Genomic DNA, 23,181 nt, shown 5'->3' with positions numbered 1-23,181 from the left:
ATAGGATTTGAAACTACTAATAAATATGGTTTCAGAAGAGGGTTAGGACTTACTGACAACTATACAAGAATTTCACGAATTTTCTGGGACAATTTATTTTTTTCTGACAAAATCCGACTTCTGGATTCTGGAAATGATTTAATAGAGGTAGTATTCTCAGAATTGTTTACAATGATAACAGTTGTTTTAATGACTATATAAGTAACTCATATAAGTGAAACAAACTAAGGGTCATTTGTATCTGTGACTGATGCAAACATCTCTCTGATAACATCAATAGCAAGTGTCATGGTCAGTATGACAAATTACAAATATTCATTTGACCTCATCCAAGGAATGGAGAGGAAATCATCATGAAATTCTCTGAAAAGAATAAAGTAGATGTTGAGCAATTTATCTTTCAAAACATTGAGAGATAAATTGGAAAGAAATACTTGACAATATGACAATTGTGTTTCTTTGTGGGCTGTACTTTCTGTTAGTAGGTGAAACAGTTATAAAACTATTGCTGTCGTGACCGTATGTCAGGCAAAATGAAGTGAACTATTATGATAGCTATCCAGTGTGTCAGGTCAGCATTCCTCGATATGAGGAGGTCAAACACACTTTGATGTCCACAAACAGCAGCTATCATTATTGGTGTATATCCATTCTGTCCCCTAGTATTGATATTAGTAGGTGACACAAGATGTTGTACTATAGCCTTGTTACCACCCTCACAGGCAGCATGAAGTAAACTATCACCATCGTTGTTCACCAGTGTCAGGTCAGCTTGCTTTGATACCAGGAGGTCAAACACACTTTGATGTCCACAGACAGCTGTTATCATTATTGGTGTATATCCTTTCCGTCCCCTAGTATTGATATTAGAAGGTGAAACAAGATGTTGTACTATAGCCTTGTTACCACCCTCACAGGCAGCATGAAGTAAACTATCACCATCGTTGTTCACCAGTGTCAGGTCAGCTTGCTTTGATACCAGGAGGTCAAGCACACTTTGATGTCCTTTTAAAGCTGCTATCATTATTGGTGTATATCCATTCCGTCCCCTAGTATTGATATTAGAAGGTGAAACAAGATGTTGTACTATAGCCTTGTTACCACCCTGACAGGCAGCATGAAGTAAGCTATCACCATTGTTGGCTACCAGTGTCAGGTCAGCTTGCTTTGATACCAGGAGGTCAAACACACTTTGATATCCACAGACAGCTGTTATCATTATTGGTGTATATCCTTTCTGTCCTCTAGTATTGATATTTGAAGGTGACACAAGATGTTGTACTATAGCCTTGTTACCACCCTCACAGGCAACATGAAGTAAACTATAACCATCGTTAATCACCAGTGTCAGGTCAGCTTGCTTTGATACCAGGAGGTCAAACACACTTTGATGTCCAAAGATAGCTGCTATCATTATTGGAACCAATCCTTTTTGTCCTCTTGTATTGATATTTGAAGGTGACACAAGATGTTGTACTATAGCCTTGTTACCACCCTCACAGGCAGCATGAAGTAAACTATCACCATCGTTGTTCACCAGTGTCAGGTCAGCTTGCTTTGATACCAGGAGGTCAAACACACTTTGATGTCCTTTTAAAGCTGCTATCATTATTGGTGTATATCCATTCCGTCCCCTAGTATTGATATTAGAAGGTGAAACAAGATGTTGTACTATAGCCTTGTTACCACCCTCACAGGCAACATGAAGTAAACTATCACCATGGTTGTCCACCAGTGTCAGGTCAGCTTGCTTTGATACCAGGAGGTCAAACACACTTTGATGTCCTTTGAAAGCTGCCATCATTATTGGAACCAATCCATTCTGTCCCCTAGTATTGATATTTGAAGGTGAAACAAGATATTGTACTATAGCCTTGTTGCTACCCTGACAAGCAACATGAAGTAAACTATCACCATTGTTGTTCACCAGTGTCAGGTCAGCTTGCTTTGATACCAGGAGGTCAAACACACTTTGATGTCCTTTTAAAGCTGCCATCATTATTGGTGTATATCCATTCTGTCCCCTAGTATTGATATTTGAAGGTGACACAAGATATTGTACTATAGCCTTGTTGCCACCCTGACAGGCAACATGAAGTAAACTATCCCCATCGTTGTTCACCAGTGTCAGGTCAGCTTGCTTTGATACCAGGAGGTCAAACACACTTTGATGTCCACAGACAGCTGTTATCATTATTGGTGTATATCCTTTCTGTCCTCTAGTATTGATATTTGAAGGTGACACAAGATGTTGTACTGTAGCCTTGTTACCACCCTCACAGGCAACATGAAGTAAACTATCCCCATCGTTAATCACCAGTGTCAGGTCAGCTTGCTTTGATACCAGGAGGTCAAACACACTTTGATGTCCAAAGATAGCTGCTATCATTATTGGAACCAATCCTTTTTGTCCTCTTGTATTGATATTTGAAGGTGACACAAGATGTTGTACTATAGCCTTGTTACCACCCTCACATGCAGCATGAAGTAAACTATCACCATCGTTGTTCACCAGTGTCAGGTCAGCTTGCTTTGATACCAGGAGGTCAAACACACTTTGATGTCCTTTTAAAGCTGCTATCATTATTGGTGTATATCCATTCCGTCCCCTAGTATTGATATTTGAAGGTGACACAAGATATTGTACTATAGCCTTGTTGCCACCCTGACAGGCAACATGAAGTAAACTATCCCCATTGTTGTTCACCAGTGTCAGGTCAGCTTGCTTTGATACCAGGAGGTCAAACACACTTTGATGTCCTTTGAAAGCTGCTATCATTATTGGAATCAATCCTTTCTGTCCTCTAGTATTGATATTTGAAGGTGACACAAGATATTGTACTATAGCCTTGTTGCCACCCTGACAAGCAACATGAAGTAAACTATTTCCATTGTTGTCCACCAGTGTCATGTCAGCTTGCTTTGATACGAGGAGGTCAAACACACTTTGATGTCCAAAGACAGCCGCTATCATTATTGGTGTACATCCATTCTGTCCTCTAGTATTGATATTAGAAGGTGACACAAGATGTTGTACTATAGCCTTGTTACCACCCTGACAGGCAACATGAAGTAAACTATCACCATCGTTGTTCACCAGTGTCAGGTCAGCTTGCTTTGATACCAGGAGGTCAAACACACTTTGATGTCCAAAGATAGCTGCTATCATTATTGGAACCAATCCTTTTTGTCCTCTGGTATTGATATTTGAAGGTGACACAAGATGTTGTACTATAGCCTTGTTACCACCCTCACAGGCAGCATGAAGTAAACTATCACCACCGTTGTTCACCAGTGTCAGGTCAGCTTGCTTTGATACCAGGAGGTCAAACACACTTTGATGTCCTTTTAAAGCTGCTATCATTATTGGTGTATATCCATTCCGTCCCCTAGTATTGATATTAGAAGGTGAAAGAAGATGTTGTACTATAGCCTTGTTACCACCCTCACAGGCAACATGAAGTAAACTATCACCATTGTTGTCCACCAGTGTCAGGTCAGCTTGCTTTGATACCAGGAGGTCAAACACACTTTGATGTCCTTTGAAAGCTGCTATCATTATTGGAATCAATCCATTCTGTCCTCTAGTATTGATATTTGAAGGTGACACAAGATATTGTACTATAGCCCTGTTACCACCCTGACAGGCAACATGAAGTAAACTATCACCATTGTTGTCCACCAGTGTCAGGTCAGCTTGCTTTGATACCAGGAGGTCAAACACACTTTGATGTCCTTTTAAAGCTGCCATCATTATTGGTGTATATCCATTCTGTCCCCTAGTATTGATATTTGAAGGTGACACAAGATATTGTACTATAGCCCTGTTACCACCCTGACAGGCAACATGAAGTAAACTATCACCATGGTTGTTCACCAGTGTCAGGTCAGCTTGCTTTGATACCAGGAGGTCAAACACACTTTGATGTCCTTTTAAAGCTGCCATCATTATTGGTGTATATCCATTCTGTCCCCTAGTATTGATATTAGAAGGTGAAACAAGATGTTGTACTATAGCCTTGTTACCACCCTGACAAGCAAAATGAAGTGAACTATTTCCATTGTTGTCCACCAGTGTCATGTCAGCTTGCTTTGATACGAGGAGGTCAAACACACTTTGATGTCCACAGACAGCTGTTATCATTATTGGTGTATATCCTTTCTGTCCCCTAGCATTGATATTTGAAGTTGACACAAGATGTTGTACTATAGCCCTGTTACCACCCTGACAGGCAACATGAAGTAAACTATCACCATTGTTGTTCACCAGTGTCAGGTCAGCTTGCTTTGATACCAGGAGGTCAAATACACTTTGATGTCCAAAGACAGCTGCTATCATTATTGGTGTATATCCATTCTGTCCCCTAGTATTGATAATTGAAGGTGACACAAGATGTTGTACTATAGCCTTGTTACCACCCTGACAGGCAGCCTGAAGTAAACTATCACCATTGTTGTCCATCAGTGTCAGGTCAGCTTGCTTTGATACCAGGAGGTCAAACACACTTTGATGTCCTTTGAAAGCTGCTATCATTATTGGTGTATATCCTTTCCGTCCCCTAGTATTGATATTTGAAGGTGACACAAGATGTTGTACTATAGCCCTGTTACCACCCTGACAGGCAACATGAAGTAAACTATCCCCATCGTTGTTCACCAGTGTCAGGTCAGCTTGCTTTGATACCAGGAGGTCAAACACACTTTGATGTTCTTTGAAAACTGCTATCATTATTGGTGTATATCCATTCAGTCCCCTAGTATTGATATTTGAAGGTGACACAAGATGTTGTACTATAGCCCTGTTACCACCCTGACAGGCAACATGAAGTAAACTATCCCCATCGTTGTCCACCAGTGTCAGGTCAGCTTGCTTTGACACTAGGAGGTCAAACACACTTTGATGTCCAAAGGCAGCTGCTATCATTATTGGTGTAAATCCATTCTGTCCTCTAGTATTGATATTAGTAGGTGACACAAGATGTTGTACTAAAGCCCTGTTACCACCCTGACAGGCAACATGAAGTAAACTATCACCATTGTTGTCCACCAGTGTCAGGTCAGCTTGCTTTGATAATAGGAGGTCAAATACACTTTGATGTCCTTTGAAAGCTGCTATCATTATTGGAATCAATCCTTTCTGTCCTCTAGTATTGATATTTGAAGGTGACACAAGATATTGTACTATAGCCTTGTTGCCACCCTGACAAGCAACATGAAGTAAACTATTTCCATTGTTGTCCACCAGTGTCAGGTCAGCTTGCTTTGATACCAGGAGGTCAAACACACTTTGATGTCCAAAGACAGCTGCTATCATTATTGGTGTACATCCATTCTGTCCTCTAGTATTGATATTTGAAGTCGACACAAGATGTTGTACTGTAGCCTTGTTACCACCCTCACAGGCAACATGAAGTAAACTATCCCCATCGTTGTTCACCAGTGTCGGGTCAGCTTGCTTTGATACCAGGAGGTCAAACACATTTTGATGTCCAAAGACAGCTGCTATCATTATTGGTGTATATCCATTCTGTCCCCTAGTATTGATATTTGAAGGTGAAACAAGATGTTGTACTATAGCCCTGTTACCACCCTGACAGGCAACATGAAGTAAACTATCCCCATCGTTGTTCACCAGTGTCAGGTCAGCTTGCTTTGATACCAGGAGGTCAAACACACTTTGATGTCCAAAGACAGCTGCTATCATTATTGGTGTATATCCATTCAGTCCCCTAGTATTGATATTTGAAGGTGAAACAAGATGTTGTACTATAGCCCTGTTACCACCCTGACAGGCAACATGAAGTAAACTATCCCCATCGTTGTTCACCAGTGTCAGGTCAGCTTGCTTTGATACCAGGAAGTCAAACACACTTTGATGTCCTTTTAAAGCTGCTATCATTATTGGTGTATATCCATTCCGTCCCCTAGTATTGATATTTGAAGGTGAAACAAGATGTTGTACTATAGCCCTGTTACCACACTGACAGGCAGCATGAAGTAAACTATTTCCATTGTTGTCCACCAGTGTCATGTCAGCTTGCTTTGATACTAGGAGGTCAAACACACTTTGATGTCCACAGACAGCTGTTATCATTATTGGTGTATATCCATTCTGTCCCCTAGCATTGATATTTGAAGTTGACACAAGATGTTGTACTATAGCCCTGTTACCACCCTGACAGGCAACATGAAGTAAACTATCACCATTGTTGTTCACAAGTGTCAGGTCAGCTTGCTTTGATACCAGGAGGTCAAACACACTTTGATGTCCAAAGAAATTTGCCATCATTATTGGTGTATATCCATTCAGTCCCCTAGCATTGATATTAGAAGGTGACACAAGATGTTGTACTATAGCCCTGTTACCACCCTCACAGGCAAGATGAAGTAAACTATCACCATTGTTGTTCACCAGTGTCAGGTCAGCTTGCTTTGATACCAGGAGGTCAAACACACTTTGATGTCCAAACGAAGCTGCTATCATTATTGGTGTATATCCATTCAGTCCCCTAGCATTGATATTAGAAGGTGACACAAGATGTTGTACTATAGCCCTGTTACCACCCAGACAGGCAACATGAAGTAAACTATCACCATTGTTGTTCACCAGTGTCAGGTCAGCTTGCTTTGATACCAGGAGGTCAAACACACTTTGATGTCCTTTGACAGCTGCTATTATTACTGGTGTACATCCATTCCGTCCCCTTGTATTGATATTAGAAGGTGACACAAGATGTTGTACTATAGCCCTGTTACCACCCTCACAGGCCAGGTGAATTAAGTCATCTTCATTCTTGTCTTTGGTATTCTTGTTAGACATTGGTTGCAATAGCTGATAGCACTCATGAGATCCTGCGAGTGCTGCAATCATGAGTGGAGTCCTCCCTTCACCATCAATAGAGTTGATTACAACTTTCTTCTTTTCATCATCAAAGAGTTTGATGTTGTGTTCTGTCAACACCTTTAGTGTCTTCTTCTGCCCTGTCATGCATGCTAAGTGTATGATGTTTCTCTTGTGTGCATCAGTAGTAAACACATCAGCACCATTTTCTATTAGATAAACAAGTGTTTCAGAACTCCCATTTACAGCAGCCTGCAAAAGCCATCTGTTCTTGATTAAATCATAGTCTGGATTTTTACTTCTGGATAGAAGCCATTTCAATACTGTCAGGTTGTTGTTGATCACACAACCTTCCATAGCTTCACTGATCTCTGTTTGAGTAAATTCTCCTCCAGTTCTGTTTTCTATTTCTAGGAGAAACCTTGGACTTTGTCCCAGAACAGCCCAAGACAAAAAGCATGTCCCTTCATCTCTCTTGTGGAACCAACAGTCATCCATGGATCCATCAGGCTGTAGCTTTTCAAGCAACTGAAGAGCTACCTTTTCGTGTCGGAGGATGGGGTGTGTCAGTGATTTTGAAAACTGCCCATTCTTTATTGATTCTGCAAGTCTGGTAGTCAGGATATCATAATACTGGTCTGAGACATATATCAGGTGGAGATGATCATCGATTTTGGCTTCCTCTACTGGTTGTGGTTGGACTCGCTCATATATGAAGTTGTCACTGCAGTGAGTCAGCACAAATGTTGGACTGATGTCATACAACGAACAAGCACAAGCATCATATATGGAAGAATGGGCAAATCCAATAGCATCACCACGTGTAAAAAATGTTCTTCTAAGACACTTTGCTTCTTTGTACATTCCTAAACGTGATGCTGATGGCATCAACTTTAAAACAGTTCTGACCATGTTGTCCAGTTTCTGGTCCCTGCCGTCTGCTTCCAATTCCGCCAAATTTAACTTGCCATCACACAGTAGCATCAGAACCAGTATGGCGGAGCGATCACTATTTGACTCCAGCATGTTTTTGAGTTCCAGCCTAAGATAAAATAGTGGTTTCTTGAAAAAGTCCTTTGTATTTTGATGAAAGAATGAAAATTCAAAACAAAGTTTACAAATGAGAGGAAATCCAAACATATTTGGATCTATATCCCACAGTTCAAAGTCAGGTATATCTTCACAGTCTTCAGCAGAATATTCTGTATGTATTTTCCTGTGGTGCTCAAATATAGCCTTCTTCTCTGCATGAGAATATCTGTGTTTCTCTTGAGTTGTTAAATCCACCAGTGTTGGTCCCTTGAACAGGGAGAATCCTTCATACTGCAACTTAGCAAGTCCATCGTGGAAGTTATATGTCTTGGATGTGAAGACAACACGAATATCCTTTGTTGGCTTTTGTTTTGAGTCAGGACCTCTACCTCTAGCTTGCTGTTTTTGTAGCCTTTTGCAGTGTTTTAAGTGTTGATCAAGCTTATTGAGGAATGTTTTCAGCTGTGAAACATCTGTAGATAGTCCAACAGTACCAAACATATCATCAATGATAAGAAATACTCTAGGTGATGAACTCAAGAGGCTGTCCAAGTCAAACTTTTCAATTCTGTCCACAAATGCAAGCTTGTACCCCCTTTGTCTATACTGTGAACCCAGCACAAGAGCTGCTGTAGTTTTGCCTTCTCCTGAAGCACCACAGATGGTAACATGGCCAAGATCCTTTAATTTTTGTTTTACAGTCCTGAAGCTCTCCGTTTCAACAAAGAATTCTTCTGCATCATGTATTTGAAGGTCAAGGGTAGCTACAAACAAAAACAGTCATCATTACATGATTTATTTGTGACATGATGTTAACAATGCTAATGGTCTGATGTTTTGAAACCTATTTCCAGTGTATTTGCTCTGTAAATTTCTTTTTTGAAATTGCCACACTGAGGAAGCTGTATGTTCCTTCTTATGATTACATCATAGTTTGTTCATCTTTAGAACCAGTTTTTGTTCCTCAGTATATATTTTGACTGTGAAGATTTTTTTATTATCAAGGCTGACAGAAACTTTTGCCAAATGGCCATATGCATGACCAGCACTTGTGGTTTCTTTAAACCTGCTGAAGGACATTCAGGTAGCCTAGTGGTTAAAGCGTTAAGTACCCGGGTTCGATTCCCAACATGGGTACAATGTGTGAAGCCCATTTCTGGTGTCACCCGCCCTGATATTGCTGGAATATTGCTAAAAGCGGCATAAAACCATACTCACTCACTTGAACCTGCTGAGGTGTTGACATGGCTTATGTTACTTAGGCGTAACAAAATAAAAGAATTGGTTCTCAGGCAATGGCTTTTGTAAATATAGTAAATGGATGCTATTTCTGGGTTATTTTACAAGACAAACACACATGTAGTCTTAATCTGTGCATATGAAACATTGTCCGGCATGTCAGTTCACAAAAACCATTGAATTTGTATTGCCACCATGGCCATAACATGAGATGCACAGTAAAGCAGTGCGCATGTAAAGGGAAGTAACTGCACGCTATATTGGAATGCATTGTTTTGAAGAATTGTAGCATTTCACTGCAAGGGTCGTGTGTTGGAAACACGAAATATTTAAGGATTTTTTTCTTTTTAAAATGGAAATAAAAACTAAACGTGCTGGGGACTCCGTGAATATACAGCAGCACCTGAGAAACAAGACAATTTTCTGTTGAGCCTTACCTTCACCAACTGTTCCTGCAGCAGTCGGTCCAGTGAATATGTTCTGCGTCTTAACGAGAGTGATGGCTCTCGGGACATCACCTGTCAACCACATTTCAATGACAATAGCTTTACACTGATTAATATTTAACAAATTATCTACAAATAATAACAAGGCAATAACCTGTGTAGCACACCTTCTGTAGGAGACATTATGTGTGTAAATATTGTTGCCTAAACATATCTAGTGTTCAATTTTCATGTTTTGTATGGTGTTCAAATCTCAACTTCACTACCCCAGCGGGGATTCCTGGTTAGAATTGGTCCCAGCAACCTATGCTGGTCAAAATGGATTAAATGGTCAAGCTCGGGACTTAGTTGACAGCTTGTCATTGTACCTCAACAACATGGATTGTTAATCATGTATTATGGATGTATAGCTTGTTGCTGCTAATTTATGGGTAAAGAGCCCCTGTGGTTATGTCTTTGTAAGCCTTGTTAAGCATGGACATTAAAAACACAGCAGTACTAAGATTATGATGATGATGATGTAAATTTGTAGTAACATTATTTTACTGAATGCTTTATGTTTCTTTCAACACAACATCACAAAGTCTGAGAAACTCTTTTGTCCAATGTTTAAGTCCTTCATAGTGGCGTGCATTTTGGAATAAAATGGATGAAATGTTGTCTCCTGTCAAATAAATACAAACTCTACATGATTACTTTTCAAACAGTGGCTAGGCTTTGGTTGTAGTTTGTAGTTCGATTCATAAATCAGTTATGAATGGAACAGAGCAAGACATTCTGTCTTATTATATTGTTGGTTTCATGTGTTTGGGTCATGTTATAAACTTAGTTCTTGATTGAACTAGGTCAAGAAACTAGGTTACTTGTACTTTGTCAGATGAAATGGTAAACGTACCTGAGTCTGCATTCAGCGGAATACCTTCTGAGGGGATGAGCTCGATCGTCTCCTCTTCAAGGTCATCCTCCCCCTGTATCAAGGACACACTTGTGAGATCACGTGAACTGGCCATCTCAGCTTTAGTTCTTCAAACAACTATGTCATGCAGGGATGAAGTTGTCACTTTCAGGACCATCTAAACAAACAAGCAAGTTTCCATGTAACATAAGATGCAACAGCATCACTTGTATTAAAAGAAGATATGTATTTCTTACGAATCCTCTACATCTATTAAATCATTGTGATAAATCCTGTATTTTGGCTGCATTCACACTAAAACTAAACTTTCAGAATTTTAACAGAAATCCTCTTTACAGTCAAGTATACATGATTAGTTGTTCCGTAATAGCACAAACAGATAACAGCTTTTCTGTGAGCAAAGGCAGGAAAATCCTCACTTCTTTCCTGTGTGTGCTGGAATCAACATCTACTATTTAGCTGCTCTAGCACATGGTTATGTAGTCACACTAATTCTATTTAAGTAGTTTATTATTACTATTTACTACAATCAGAAATGGTTTATTTGGCTGTTTATTGGGGCTTGTATTATGTGAGTATTACGTTGGTGTTTGTTGTGAGTCTCTATGGTGTTGTCTGCTTCTCCATCTACGTGTGAGAAGCGTGGCGCTTCATGGTGTCTGTAGACCCTCGTGTTTCTTGTTGGAAGTGCAAAGATGTTAACTGCACAGAGAAGAACTGTTGCAAGCTTTGGACTTCCTACTCTAAGAAGAACTTTACCACCTCCCCAGTCTTTGGTCCCCTCATGAGCCAATGGAGTCACCTTCACTCAGACATGAACAGACAGGATTTGTTGACACCCCCTCAACAGTACCTATCTTCAATGCTTTGTTGTGGCGTGGCCATCTTGCACAACCAAAGTCATCTGTCATGCAAATGACAATCTTCTCCATGCCAAAATGGATGATAAGTTGCGGTTGCTGTCCATTGAGCGGTCACCAATATGACACAAGGATTTCTGTTTTCTCAACTACCATCCATCAACAAAGACTTTTACAGTCTCATCAGATCAACTTGACTAGGATGAGTGTTCCCATGACAAAGTTCAAGGACTTGGAATTGATCATTCACCTTATACTTGAGATGGGCGCCTATACTAATTGGTATAAGCGGGGTCTATCATGTCCTACACCAATGCATAACCCCCAAGAGTCATACATGGGTCTCTCGGCAGATACGCCACTTGTATGACACTGGACCAAGCTTTGCCTACTCCACCTTGGGGAGCGTCCTTAGGAGGCACATCATTGCCATAAATCCTGTATTTTAGCTGCAATCAAACTAAAACTAAACTTTCAGATTTTCAACAGAAGTCCTCTTCACTGTCAAGTATACATAACTAGTTGAACCTGTAATAGCACTTTGGACTATCTCTTCTATGGGCAAAGGTGGGGAAAACCTCGCTTCTTACTCAGAGTAAACATCTCCGTTGCAGCTGCTCCAACTCTAGCTAATCTGGTATGGGGGATATGAATTTTGGCAACTGTTTGTTGAAGTGGGTTGTGAATAGGTCAAGGCCTGGGGTTTGGTAAAGGTGGATGTCGCTGTCCAAATCTGGGGCCGACGAGATGGAGGACATACCATGGGTCCCACTCTCTGAGTAGCTGAAACAAGAAGGTTGCAACTTGTCCCTATGGCATTGGAAGGAAGTAAAAGCCAGATCCAGATTCGTGCCCTCATCCGTAAAGACCTTCTTATGTGGCAGGCTAAGAAGTTTGAAGCGGGACAGGAGACCACAAACTCAGAGAGCCTGTCCTTAGAGAAGCTAAGGCCCAGTTGATCCGCAATCCAGGAAAACACGTCCGACAGACTGATGACGGTGGATCCCTGAGTGCAGTGGGTCTGAGACAGAGTCCAGACCAAAAGGAGCCCTAGTCGGTGAGGAAGTAGGTAGTGTAGGAGTCCTGGCTGAGGGGAAGCCACGTTGATCCAGCAACCAAGACGTTGCGTGGACCAGTGTCTGAAAGTTTGAGTCAGGTAAAGAGGAAGAGTCTGTGCGATGATTCAAAGACGTAGGGAGAATCCATGTGATCATAAGTTGGAGAGCGCTGAGGTCGTCGAGGTGGAACAGGTGAATGGTCAGTCCTTCAGGTAGAATGGATTCTAGATCCTTGACGACGGAGTTCCCTAGGAGAGCGAGGATGAACCGGAGAAGAATGACGACCCGAGGTGTCATGGTGGCTTACCGCTCTATTGTCCATATTTAGAAGAGGAAGATAATCCCTTTGGTTATGGTGGTCAGTCGAATCCCTGCAGTCAAAAGAGGGTAAACAAGTCTGGGAGCTACGTCGCACCTCATCTCTCAAACTTTGAGAGCTTTTACGATCTAAAGCACAATGAGAGGTCTGTTGATCCTGAGAAAAGCATTGATCGGAGGAAGAATGACAATCTTGTGACAATTTGTGTGTCGACCATGAAAAGCCGCATGAGCAGTCTAGTTCTTGATCAGACAAGGTATTGATGTATCGATGTATTGATCTGTTGATGTATCAATATGTCGATGAATCCTCAGGTATCGATCTGTTGAAGTGGCGATCTGCCGATTCTCAGAGGTACAATCTAGTAGACATGGTAGTCCATCAAAGAAAGGCGACTTGTCGATAATGGTCAGTTGAAAACGAGACAGCTGTAGGTTTCAGTGAACTGCAAGGGTCGTGGTCCACACAAAGGCTGGAGAGTCGGCATTCAAAAACAAGTGACTTGTCACAATCATCCGCTTTCCACTTATGTCAGCCCAGTACAGGATTCCGCCATGAGACAATTGAGGGCTATAGATTCGCCCTTCACTCAGTACTTCAACAGGACAGATATTCTATCAGCAACCACCCGAATTTGAATAGACTCATCCAGTCTTTTCTTTATTGTTGGTTCTTTCTAACAGTACCTGGTGTGGCCACCACGTTGACTACAGCCACACATCTCCTGTACATGGAGTGGACTAGCCTGTTGATGAAGGCCATTGGGATATGGGCCCATATCCTCAGTTCACCCCTCCTTCGCCAGACCCTGACTCTGCCATCCACCTCTGCCAACACAGTAGCAACTTTCATCAGTGAAGATGATTCTTCTCCATTGCTGTTGATGCCAATTTTGATGCTGCCTGGCCCATTGCAGTCGGGCCTGTCGATGACGATCTCTCAGGATGGGTACATGACGGTGGCACGAGATGTTGTTGGCAGTTAGGTGACGTCGGACTGTACTATCACTGATGGCACGCTGGTGGTTGCCAATAGTTTGCCGCGCTGTTTCAGTGGCCATTTGGAATCGGTTCTGCAGATGTTGGCGTATCATGAACTGATCTTGTCTGGGAGTAGTGACTCTAGGACGACCACTACGCGGTCGGTCGTCGGTTGTGTTGGTGGTGTTGTGGCGATGTTGCAAACGATATATCGTTCTGACGTTGACATTGAATGCATTTGCAACGACCTGTGCACTCTGGCCTGCTTGGAGTCTTCCGATCGCTTGTTGTCTCTCATTTCCTGATAATCTTGGAATGGCTGATGAATCGAAATAACAAAAGTCAGCTTAACAGTTTTGGGTGTCTTTTATACCCATACCATCAACGATATGTATGTGCATCATGTTTTTGACAAGACTTTTCCGCAGCTGAGTCCCATTGCACTTTTGTAGGCTGTGTTTGGGGCAAAGCACTCCATTTTAAACTCAAATGTTAAATGGACTTTAAGGCAACAAAAAGAAGCAGTAGAAAGTTAAATGAGTTTATTGACCACAGAACATGTAACTGCCAGTGTCTGTTAAGTTTTATCAGTATTTTCAGAAGTGACGTTTCTTTTGCCTTTCAGTGTACATGCTCTATTGAGGTAGTATTCTTAGAATTATTAACAATGATAAATATTATTTTGATACTTGAAAGCTTTGAAGCTTCAGCTTTCATGCTTTAAAAAGCATAGGAAAGGTATACAACCTCCTGAACAGCTCTTAGTTCTATTCATAATCCTTCAGCACCTTGAATTAATTTGAAAGCAAATGAAAAATACAGGGTTTTCGAGACACACAAATATGCGTACCGTATGCACATATGTTGAGATTGGTTGCAGAAAAAGAATCTAAGTAAAATCTAAATATTTTTTACATTTATATACTTATCCTGCATTACTCCTTAATGCATTCACTGCTTATTTTTGACAGAAACGAAGCTGTGTGAGGTCCAGCTGAAGAAAAAGTTGTTCCAACCAGTTGTGAAGCCGACCCTCTCACAGTTGCCACATGATCAACCGGAAACGATGACATCATGGAATATTCATATAACTGCTTGTCACACTTAATTTCATCTGAGGATATCGTGCGGAGGCAGGTCTGCGACGGGTGGGTCCTTGGACATACTAATGCAAGATACGAGTACAAATGGGAAAAATATTTAGACTTTACTAAAATATTTAAATTATCCTGCATTACTCCTAAATGCATCTGTATCAGACAGTATGGCAGAGGGCAAATCTTCAGATGTCGCCCTCAGTGACATAAACTCTGCATTAGTTCCTGTTGAATGCATCACATTGCACAGATCTGCAGCTACTTTTTGGAGGTCTTAAAGACAACTGATAGCCTCGGAGTGACGGATGTAAACTCACAGTGTGAACACAGGGCACAATAAGAATTTCTTGTCATCCTCGGCTCACACAAACAATGATAATAGTGGGATGGTGACAGACCGGCCAGGCTGTCCCAGTAGTTGTAATGAAAATTCTGGCTCAAGGGGAACACGCAAACACCCAAGTATCACAATCAGATCCCATGCAGGAGGATGAAACTTGACCTCTGATTTTTACGGCGGAAGGAGCCTGGAGTACTGGGGTCTTGGTCATCTTCTGGGTCTTCTGGAACTGCCAACACCGAGTTGAAAACCACCAATTATGTAGGAATGGTGCTGTCTCATAGGTGTAGCATGGTATGCAGAAAGGGATGTATTCAGCCAAGAATTGAGGAGATGCTATAGTGGGATCCCAATCCCTTCCTTTACAAAAAGGATTTTGCTAATAATCCTCACAAAGGTTTCTGGTCGAAGTTACGAGCACCGTATCAATGGCCTTAACTGACTGCGCCAGATAAACCTTCACAAGACCAAATAGCGTCCATTCCAATTTGGAATGAACGTTGGAATGCTTTGGAAAGATTGCTCATTCCAAACATTTCAAGCTTGGAAAGATCGATCTTTCCAGAAAATCCAAAATTGGAATGGCAACATTTCCAAACATATTTCCAACACAGGAAATGTTTGGAATGGTTTGGAATTGTTTGGAAATATGGTTAGAAGGAACAAGTTAAAATATGTTTTATCAGTAATTTGAACAATAAAAAGACTATGAATTATTTATTGAGTTTAAACTATATATAATAAATAATAAATTTATCTCAAACATTCACTACTTGTCTGTCTAGCGAGGGGCTTTTACAGTCGCATTCTCCCTAAGGTGAGAGAGAGACCCACACTTGACTCGAAAAGACACTTACTTACTTATATTGGAGATTTAACGTGCGCTTTCCGACTGCAAGCGTATGTCGCACATGGGCCCGGCCAGGCCATTTAATGTGTTTCAAAAAAGGGGAAAAGTGAGTTTGTGCAATCCAGAAGGGGGGGGGGGGGGTCTTTAGGGGTTGCTTATATAGTAATTTTGAGATTTGGAAAGAATGCCAAGAGTGGGTGGGGGACGAACTAAGGGAGCTGTGTTTGTTGGGTGGTTGTTAGATAAGGTAGTTTTGGTTGTATTATTTTGGGATATAGTATTCACGACCGTCCGTACGTCCCACCTGTTTGTTGCCGCGATATCTCAAGAACTAAACACTGGATTGTCTTCATATTTTGAACTATGGTGTATATACAGACTCCGCAGACACCAGTCGGTTTTGGTGACCTTGACCCCATTTTCAAGCTCACAGCAGGCATATCTGCTTTTGGAGTTGGAAAACTAAACACTGGATTGTTTTCATATTTGGAACTATGGTGTATATACAGACTCTGCAGACACCAGTTGGTTTTGGTGACCTTGACCCCATTTTCAAGGTCACAGCAGGCAAATCTGCTTTTGGAGTTTGAAAACAGTGTTGCCGCGATATCTCAAGAACTAAACACTGGATTGTTTTCATATTTGGAACTATGGTGTATATACAGACTCCGCAGACACCAGTCGGTTTTGGTGACCTTGACCCCATTTTCAAGCTCACAGCAGGCAAATCTGCTTTTGGAGTTGGAAAACGGTGTTGCCACGATATCTCAAGAACTAAACTCTGGATTGTCTTCATATTTGGTACTATGGTGTATATACAGGCGGGGGACATTTCGTCACTTCTGTGACAAATACTTGTTTTATTTGGGGTTTAAATGCGACTAATTAGTCCTGTTTTAATTAGGTATAAGCCTAAGGCTTTGAATTTTTCTAATTTATTTTGTGGATTTAGGATTGATTCTAGTGTAAGTCCGGTTTTAAGATTTAGGGTGGTCTGTAGTGGTGTTCGGTGTGTTTGGCAGTGTGTGCAGTGAATGAGTACGTGTTCTGGTGTTTCTTGTTGTTTGCAATGTGGGCAGTTTCCTGTTGAGTGAAGGTTAGCTATTTTACGGTGATTATTTAGTTTGGTGTGGCCTGTTTGTAGTTTAGTAATTATTCTGTCGATTTTTTTGGATGGGTGTAGTATTTTTGGTTTATTTAGGGTCTTTTTTAGTACTTTCCTGATTTGGCTATTTAAGTTTTGGTATATATTTTGCCATTTTTTGTTGATTTTTTGTTTAGTGAGACTTTTGATTTCTGATTTTGAGCTGGGTAAGTTTTAAGCTTATTTCTGGTAGTTAAAGGGATAATTTTGCTGCTTTATCTGCCTTTTCATTTCCAAAGATTCCTACGTGGGCGGGTCCGGGTCCAAATGAACTCTATTTGTTTACCTGCCCTAGTTAAGTTGTTTGAGCTATTGGGTATTTGATTTATTAGTTTGGGGTGGTTTTTAGTGTTTTTATTTTTGAGGGCCTGTAGTCCACTGAGGGAGTCGGTTAGGATGAGGATTTTTTGTTGTTTTTTAGATTGCTGATTGTGTAGTGCTGAGACAACTAATAGGTCTCAAGATTAAGTATTCGGCTGGATGGCAGCTGCCATTTAATTACAAAACAGACAGTCGTCTAGACGGCTCACACGTAAATGCGCCGACATGTGCCTTAGATCATAAAATGGACAATCTTTGGTAACATCTAATTTATTGTTGTCTCACGCCAGAGCTGTGAATAATTCTGTTCACTGAACAATTGGAATTCAGGAAGTTATCAATAATTGTTTTTCTTAACATAAGATAAGATAAGTTGTTTACAACATAATATTATGATGTCAGGATGTACTACAGTCAAAACCATATATTTTAAAATCAATTTAATGACAGACCATGCTTTCCTAGTCCCGATTAGCAAATCAATGAGGTATCAGTTTTACCACATGTGCACAGACCGCCTATACTTATATATATATTTTTCATAACTATTCTCCAGTTAAAGTCCTATCCTCTTATCCAAAAATCTATGAGAGTGATCATCATTAACAAAACTCATTCTCGTCAAAGAATACAGAACAAGTGAAGAATCAGATGCATACATTTATTGCCATGCTTCATTCATCACGAAGTAGATTTACATACATTTGTGAATAGCACTTAAACTGTGATAATGAATTTTACCATTGTCCATATTATATTATAAATATTAACCATAATATGGATTTCCGAATATATAAACGACTCCAACATTGATATTTCAGACAAAAACAAAGTCAGCTGACTTTTAACGTTCAGGGGAAAAGGGTTTGCTTTCACAATTGAACAAATCAAGCCAAAAACACGAAAAATACACATATATGGTTAGCGACCGTCATTATACAGCGAGGGGGGAAATTCGTCTGCTCTAACTGCCTTCACAAAAACATTCTAGCCCTTAATTACCGAGGCAGCTGTGACGTAGTAGCATTACATTCGCTGCGTTTGCAGCATATAAGATGCGTAATCTGTGGAGTGACTAAAGTAATATTACGGCTGAAATCTTACTTGCATGGTTGTTTTAATAGAAAACTTACGGTTTAAAAACACAATTGTTCTTATATAATGTTTTTAGGTTTGGTTTAAAAATACAAGAGAAGATTTTTTATACATATGAAACTGGTCGAAAATACAGCTGAACAATAGAAAAATAAAAATAGGAGTTGTGAATAGTGACAAATTTTAATTACATCACCGTGTCAATAATTATTGATTGATTCCGTCAAACAACTGTCAAACCATTTATTGCCATGTATGTACATGTACACAGGAAGTCGGCGCTGTTGGAGGCTCTAGGTAAATAAACATTGTGGTTTTATGACGGGAGATCAGACGAACCGTGAACCAGGGGCATACGACGTAATTACACCTAAAGGTGGTAGAACCAGGGTATTGTCACTTGGACTGGCTAATTGACCGTACGTATAATTGGTAAATATATTCATTTTGACACCCGTGTTTCATGCGCAACCCGGCTCATAAGCAGAATACAGACAAATGAGGCCCCGTGATCAGCGGAGCCTGAACAACATAGATGCTGTCTTTCGGCAGTCAAGCTGCGATCTCGGAACTGAATCCAATTGCAAGCGGAGACAAGATTACTTCCCTTACCCAAACATGATCGTTGCTCAGAAATGTTCAAATCTATCTTCAGTAAATCATGAAATTAATGCGAGCATGACATTTAGCAATCGTCAGTCCCTCTGATTATTTTAATATGTTTCATTTCATCATGATAAAAAAGTTAGTCACTTAAAAGGTTACCACGTTGAAAATGGAAACGATCGTTAACAAAAACAACAAAATGTATTCTCTCATCACTCAGCCTAACAGTGATATAACTGCCTATTAAACAATCAAGTACACTAACGTATTACACGTGGTGGGTGGAGGACCAGGGGCACTTTGAGTTTGACAGGTGTCATCAACTGGTCAAGTAACATCACGGTTTGTATATTCACGTTGATTGGACAGTCTAGACTGGCACCAACTAATCATGACGGCGTCTTCAGAACAGAACAGAACTTTATTTCTCCCTGGTTTAGGTTAACGGAAAATTTTGTTTAAGTGATAGCACATTTGTAATTCAATCTAATATACTTTCCTTGATTGATTATATAGCTGCGGTCGTAGATCCGGATGTATCTAAATATGCTCAATATATACACAGGGTTTATTGTTATACTATTAGGATTAATAGATACAATTGAGTATTTATACCCTTGATCATAAAATTAGTCACTACTTTCACATTTTGATTTGTATGATTTGGGTTATGATTAAATTGACAAAATAAGAAATCATTCCGTGTATATGTGTATTATATATTGTACCCCAATACGTAATTAAATTGTGTATTAATAAGGACACTAGGTTAATTACTGTAATTGATTATTTGATAAACATATTCACATTTAGTTGTGTGATATGTCACAGAGATAAAGCTAATTCATAACAACAAATTGTCCCATTTATTTGGTGTCTATCTTTTATATGAAACAAATGCTATAACATGGGGTGATAAACTTCATTGGCAATAGACGTAGCATATAATCGTCCGCATGAACAGTCTACTCTGTCCCAGATATGTTTATTCATTTTGTCAGCATTTAAATCGTAGCATTCCTGGCTCAATGATTCATTTAACGAAATCTTGTTCCCTGTTTTGAATTACCGTCAGATAGTTCCAGAACAATTATAAAATTTCCAGCCCTATGTGTTGCACTTAATTCCGAGATAATTCGAAGTTCATATTCTTGAACGAACACTTATCAAAATTCATTTATACCTAGTACTATTATGTACATATGTATATTAGTTCAAATTATAATAATGAGGCCCTCTATATTCTCGAAACGGTCTTTGTTCTACGACAACCTTAAGTCGGTATGGGAAAACAAAATATTTGTTTAATTGTTCAAAGTCAATGTCATATGATTATAGACAAGGAAGATAAGAAATTAAATATAAAGAGTAGCCACTTTAAATGACAGAAATTCTTTTAGTTAAATTTGCTCATGATTTGGTCTTTTCGTGGTACATAGTACCAAAATACTCTTAATGATTTACTTTCATGTCATTACTAATCTCACATGAGGTCAAATGTTGTACAACTTTTAACATATGATTATGACATGTTGTATCCAAACATTTCCAAACAAATCCAAACATTTCCAAACAAATTCAAACAAATCCAAACAAATCCAAGCTTGGAAATATGACCTTGCCAAATAATGGAATGGTCATATTTCCAATTGGAATGGTGGTATTTCCAAGTTTGGATTTTTGGAATGGATGATATTTTGTCCAGTGCTTAGTGCCAAACACTCTCTAAGATGAACCAGGTGTGAAAATAAAACCTGTAGCGTAGGGTGTGGTAACCGGCTGTCAAGATTGATGAATAGGTTTGGCCACCCTGGTAGAGCTAGTGGATCACTTCCCTCAGACTTCTGGGGTCTACAAACAACCCTCTTGCTGGCCAACAAGGCACGGTTAAAGAACAAAATGGGGTGCATGGTTGCCTTGACCTTCTGCATCTCCCTGGGAAGAAGTACAGGTGGCAGAAGACTATATGTTTTTAGTTCTTCCCCGGGGATGCTGGACACATCAACCGCCTATGCCTGCAGATCTGGAGTCGGGGAGACATATGTCTGGATCTGTCAGTTCTGGCAAGTGGGAATGGGGTCAATGTTGGACTGACCTAGGGACTGACATGCGAGATGGAAAAGCCTTGGGATGGAAATTCCACTCTGTGGGGGCCAACCAGTCTGGCCTGGAAGGAGTGTGTGTTGTCATCTGTTTGAGCAAGCACCCAACCGATATTGTAGATGGATATGGTGACTGTCAATTGTTCTTGAGGTACTCCTGTACCATGTGGGCTGTGCATCAGACTACTGCCCTTGCAAAGCTGTTTGATCATCTAGATGTGCAACCAAAACCTGTAGCAAGGCGTCTACGAACAGGTGTGACATTGGTGACAAACTCTGTTAAGGAGACACCTCCAAAGACATTCGACTCTACCTTCCCTCATCTGAGATGTGTCCTGAGGTGAGGTGGAAGAGTGAAGGCTGGGATCATTGTGTTAGCTGTACGGCGCACAGAGCCACTGGAGAAGTGTAAAGGTGTTGCTGCTGTTGGTGTCAAGAAATCGACATTAACAAATAGTCTGGCTGAGCATCCCTAAGACGCAAGCTGAGTAGCTTGGGGATGCATATATTGCTGAAGCACCTGAAGTCACTGGGATTTTGAGGCTCATCTAAACACTGAGGCGCTGAAGGCACCGGCCTCATTGGGGTGCAAACATTGCTGAGGATCACAGAAGCGCAGCCATTGCTGAAACGCCCAGAGGCATAAGCAGTGCTGAGGAGTTCAGAGGCGCAGGTTACGATGAGGAGCCCAGAGGCGCATCTATCTCTGAGGTGCCTACATCGCTAACGAGTTCGGGGACACAGCATTAGGAGCATGGAGGTGGCAGCATCGCTGAGGTGTTCGGAGGGGGACAGATGGAAATCCTTGGTATAACTATATACCCTGCTTTCAGGTCAGGGGTATAATAAAGATTTGTCCAAAACTTGGCGCTTGTTTTAATGTGCCACTGGACGCTTTGCTTAGTGAACCCATATTGAAAACCAGCTCCTCAAATCCCAAAGTGCACTAAATAGCTCATCTGATTAAATCCTATGTATTTTGGGAGAGCTGGACTGTGGTCATCATTCTAAGCATTGTGTTCATACTCAAAAGCCATCGTAAAATCTGACCCCCATGTTAGTCACTACTTCTCAAAACAACATACTGGTGACCATACACTCAGGAAACAGCTTCAACAACCTCAGATCCCTTGTTGTGTCAGATGTAGAAAATGTAAAAGTTTTCCACAAACTCAATACCCCATTACCTACACTCATGTCATCTTTCAGTCAGTGACACTACCAATGTTATTCATATAAGAAAATGAACATTTGCTCATTAATATAATCTCAAACTGACATTTAAATATACAACCTATTATTTCATACTAATGAAACGAGAACCTGCATACTCACTGTGCATTTGCTGCCAACTACGCCCTGTCCTAGCTTGTGAGGATTGGAATGTGGCCAGGCAAGTTTTGTTTGGGTGAAATACAAGGTTGTAGTTACGTACAAAGTTGTTGTCAAGTCACGTGCACATTTCCAACCTATGGCAAGACGCAGAGTGTTTGTATAAAAATGAGATATTCATGATTGTCGCTATGTCCTCGGGTTATTGAGTTATTACCAGGTGGATCTACCAGTTGAAATGTTTTGTTATGTTGTTGAGATTGAAATGTGATCAATAGACATTGGTACTGTTTCCTCAGCTCCTCTTATCCCCAGGAAGTCCCAGACCACTTCCCTGTGTAACCTTTGTCTTACTAACATGAGTTAATTTACCACGTATCATGCCACCTTTCATTTTTACAATAGTTTCCTTAAATGTGGAGAGACTATTCATCAATTGGTGACACTCACTGCAGCCTGTACGTAATCAAATCTGGGTCATGCACAACAGAGTGCGTAGCATGAGCAGTTATTCACAAGTTCCAAGTACAGAGAGACACAATCAACAAGGTCACGTGTTATGATCACCAGCATGTCTGACAAGAACCGAGTACTGGGAATCTT

The 23,181-nt window shown here is 40.5% G+C and overlaps 1 protein-coding gene across 1 annotated transcript; it reads right to left on the bottom strand.

Moving 5' to 3' along the window:
* Positions 1-356: 356 nt before the first annotated feature.
* LOC139444978 (uncharacterized) lies at positions 357-22,784 on the bottom strand. The gene is made up of 5 exons (XM_071226019.1): positions 22,582-22,784; positions 10,454-10,631; positions 9,550-9,630; positions 5,408-8,637; positions 357-4,432 (listed from the first exon to the last, which is right to left on the bottom strand). Exons 2-5 carry the CDS (start codon positions 10,566-10,568, stop codon positions 503-505), a joined length of 7,356 nt encoding a protein of 2,451 aa, XP_071082120.1. The 5' UTR covers positions 10,569-10,631; positions 22,582-22,784; the 3' UTR covers positions 357-502.
* Between the last annotated feature and the right edge of the window lie 397 nt (positions 22,785-23,181).

Source organism: Haliotis cracherodii, unplaced genomic scaffold, assembly GCF_022045235.1.
Source record: "Haliotis cracherodii isolate W230 unplaced genomic scaffold, xgHalCrac1.p SCAF_6, whole genome shotgun sequence".
Classification (NCBI taxonomy): Eukaryota; Metazoa; Mollusca; class Gastropoda; order Lepetellida; family Haliotidae; genus Haliotis; species Haliotis cracherodii.
The sequence above is the reverse complement of the archived record's forward strand: the minus strand, read 5'-3'. Positions and strand labels throughout refer to the sequence as shown.

Excerpts from the sequence above, each read along its gene's own strand:
- LOC139444978 (XM_071226019.1), bottom strand. The coding sequence starts at position 10,568 with ATGGCCAGTTCACGTGATCTCACAAGTGTGTCCTTGATACAGGGGGAG. Across the intron at positions 8,638-9,549 it reads TGCAGGAACAGTTGGTGAAG|CTACCCTTGACCTTCAAATA; the intron begins GTAAGGCTCAAC and ends TTTTGTTTGTAG. Across the intron at positions 4,433-5,407 it reads ATGGGGATAGTTTACTTCAT|GCTGCCTGTCAGGGTGGTAA; the intron begins GTTGCCTGTGAG and ends AGTTTACTTCAG.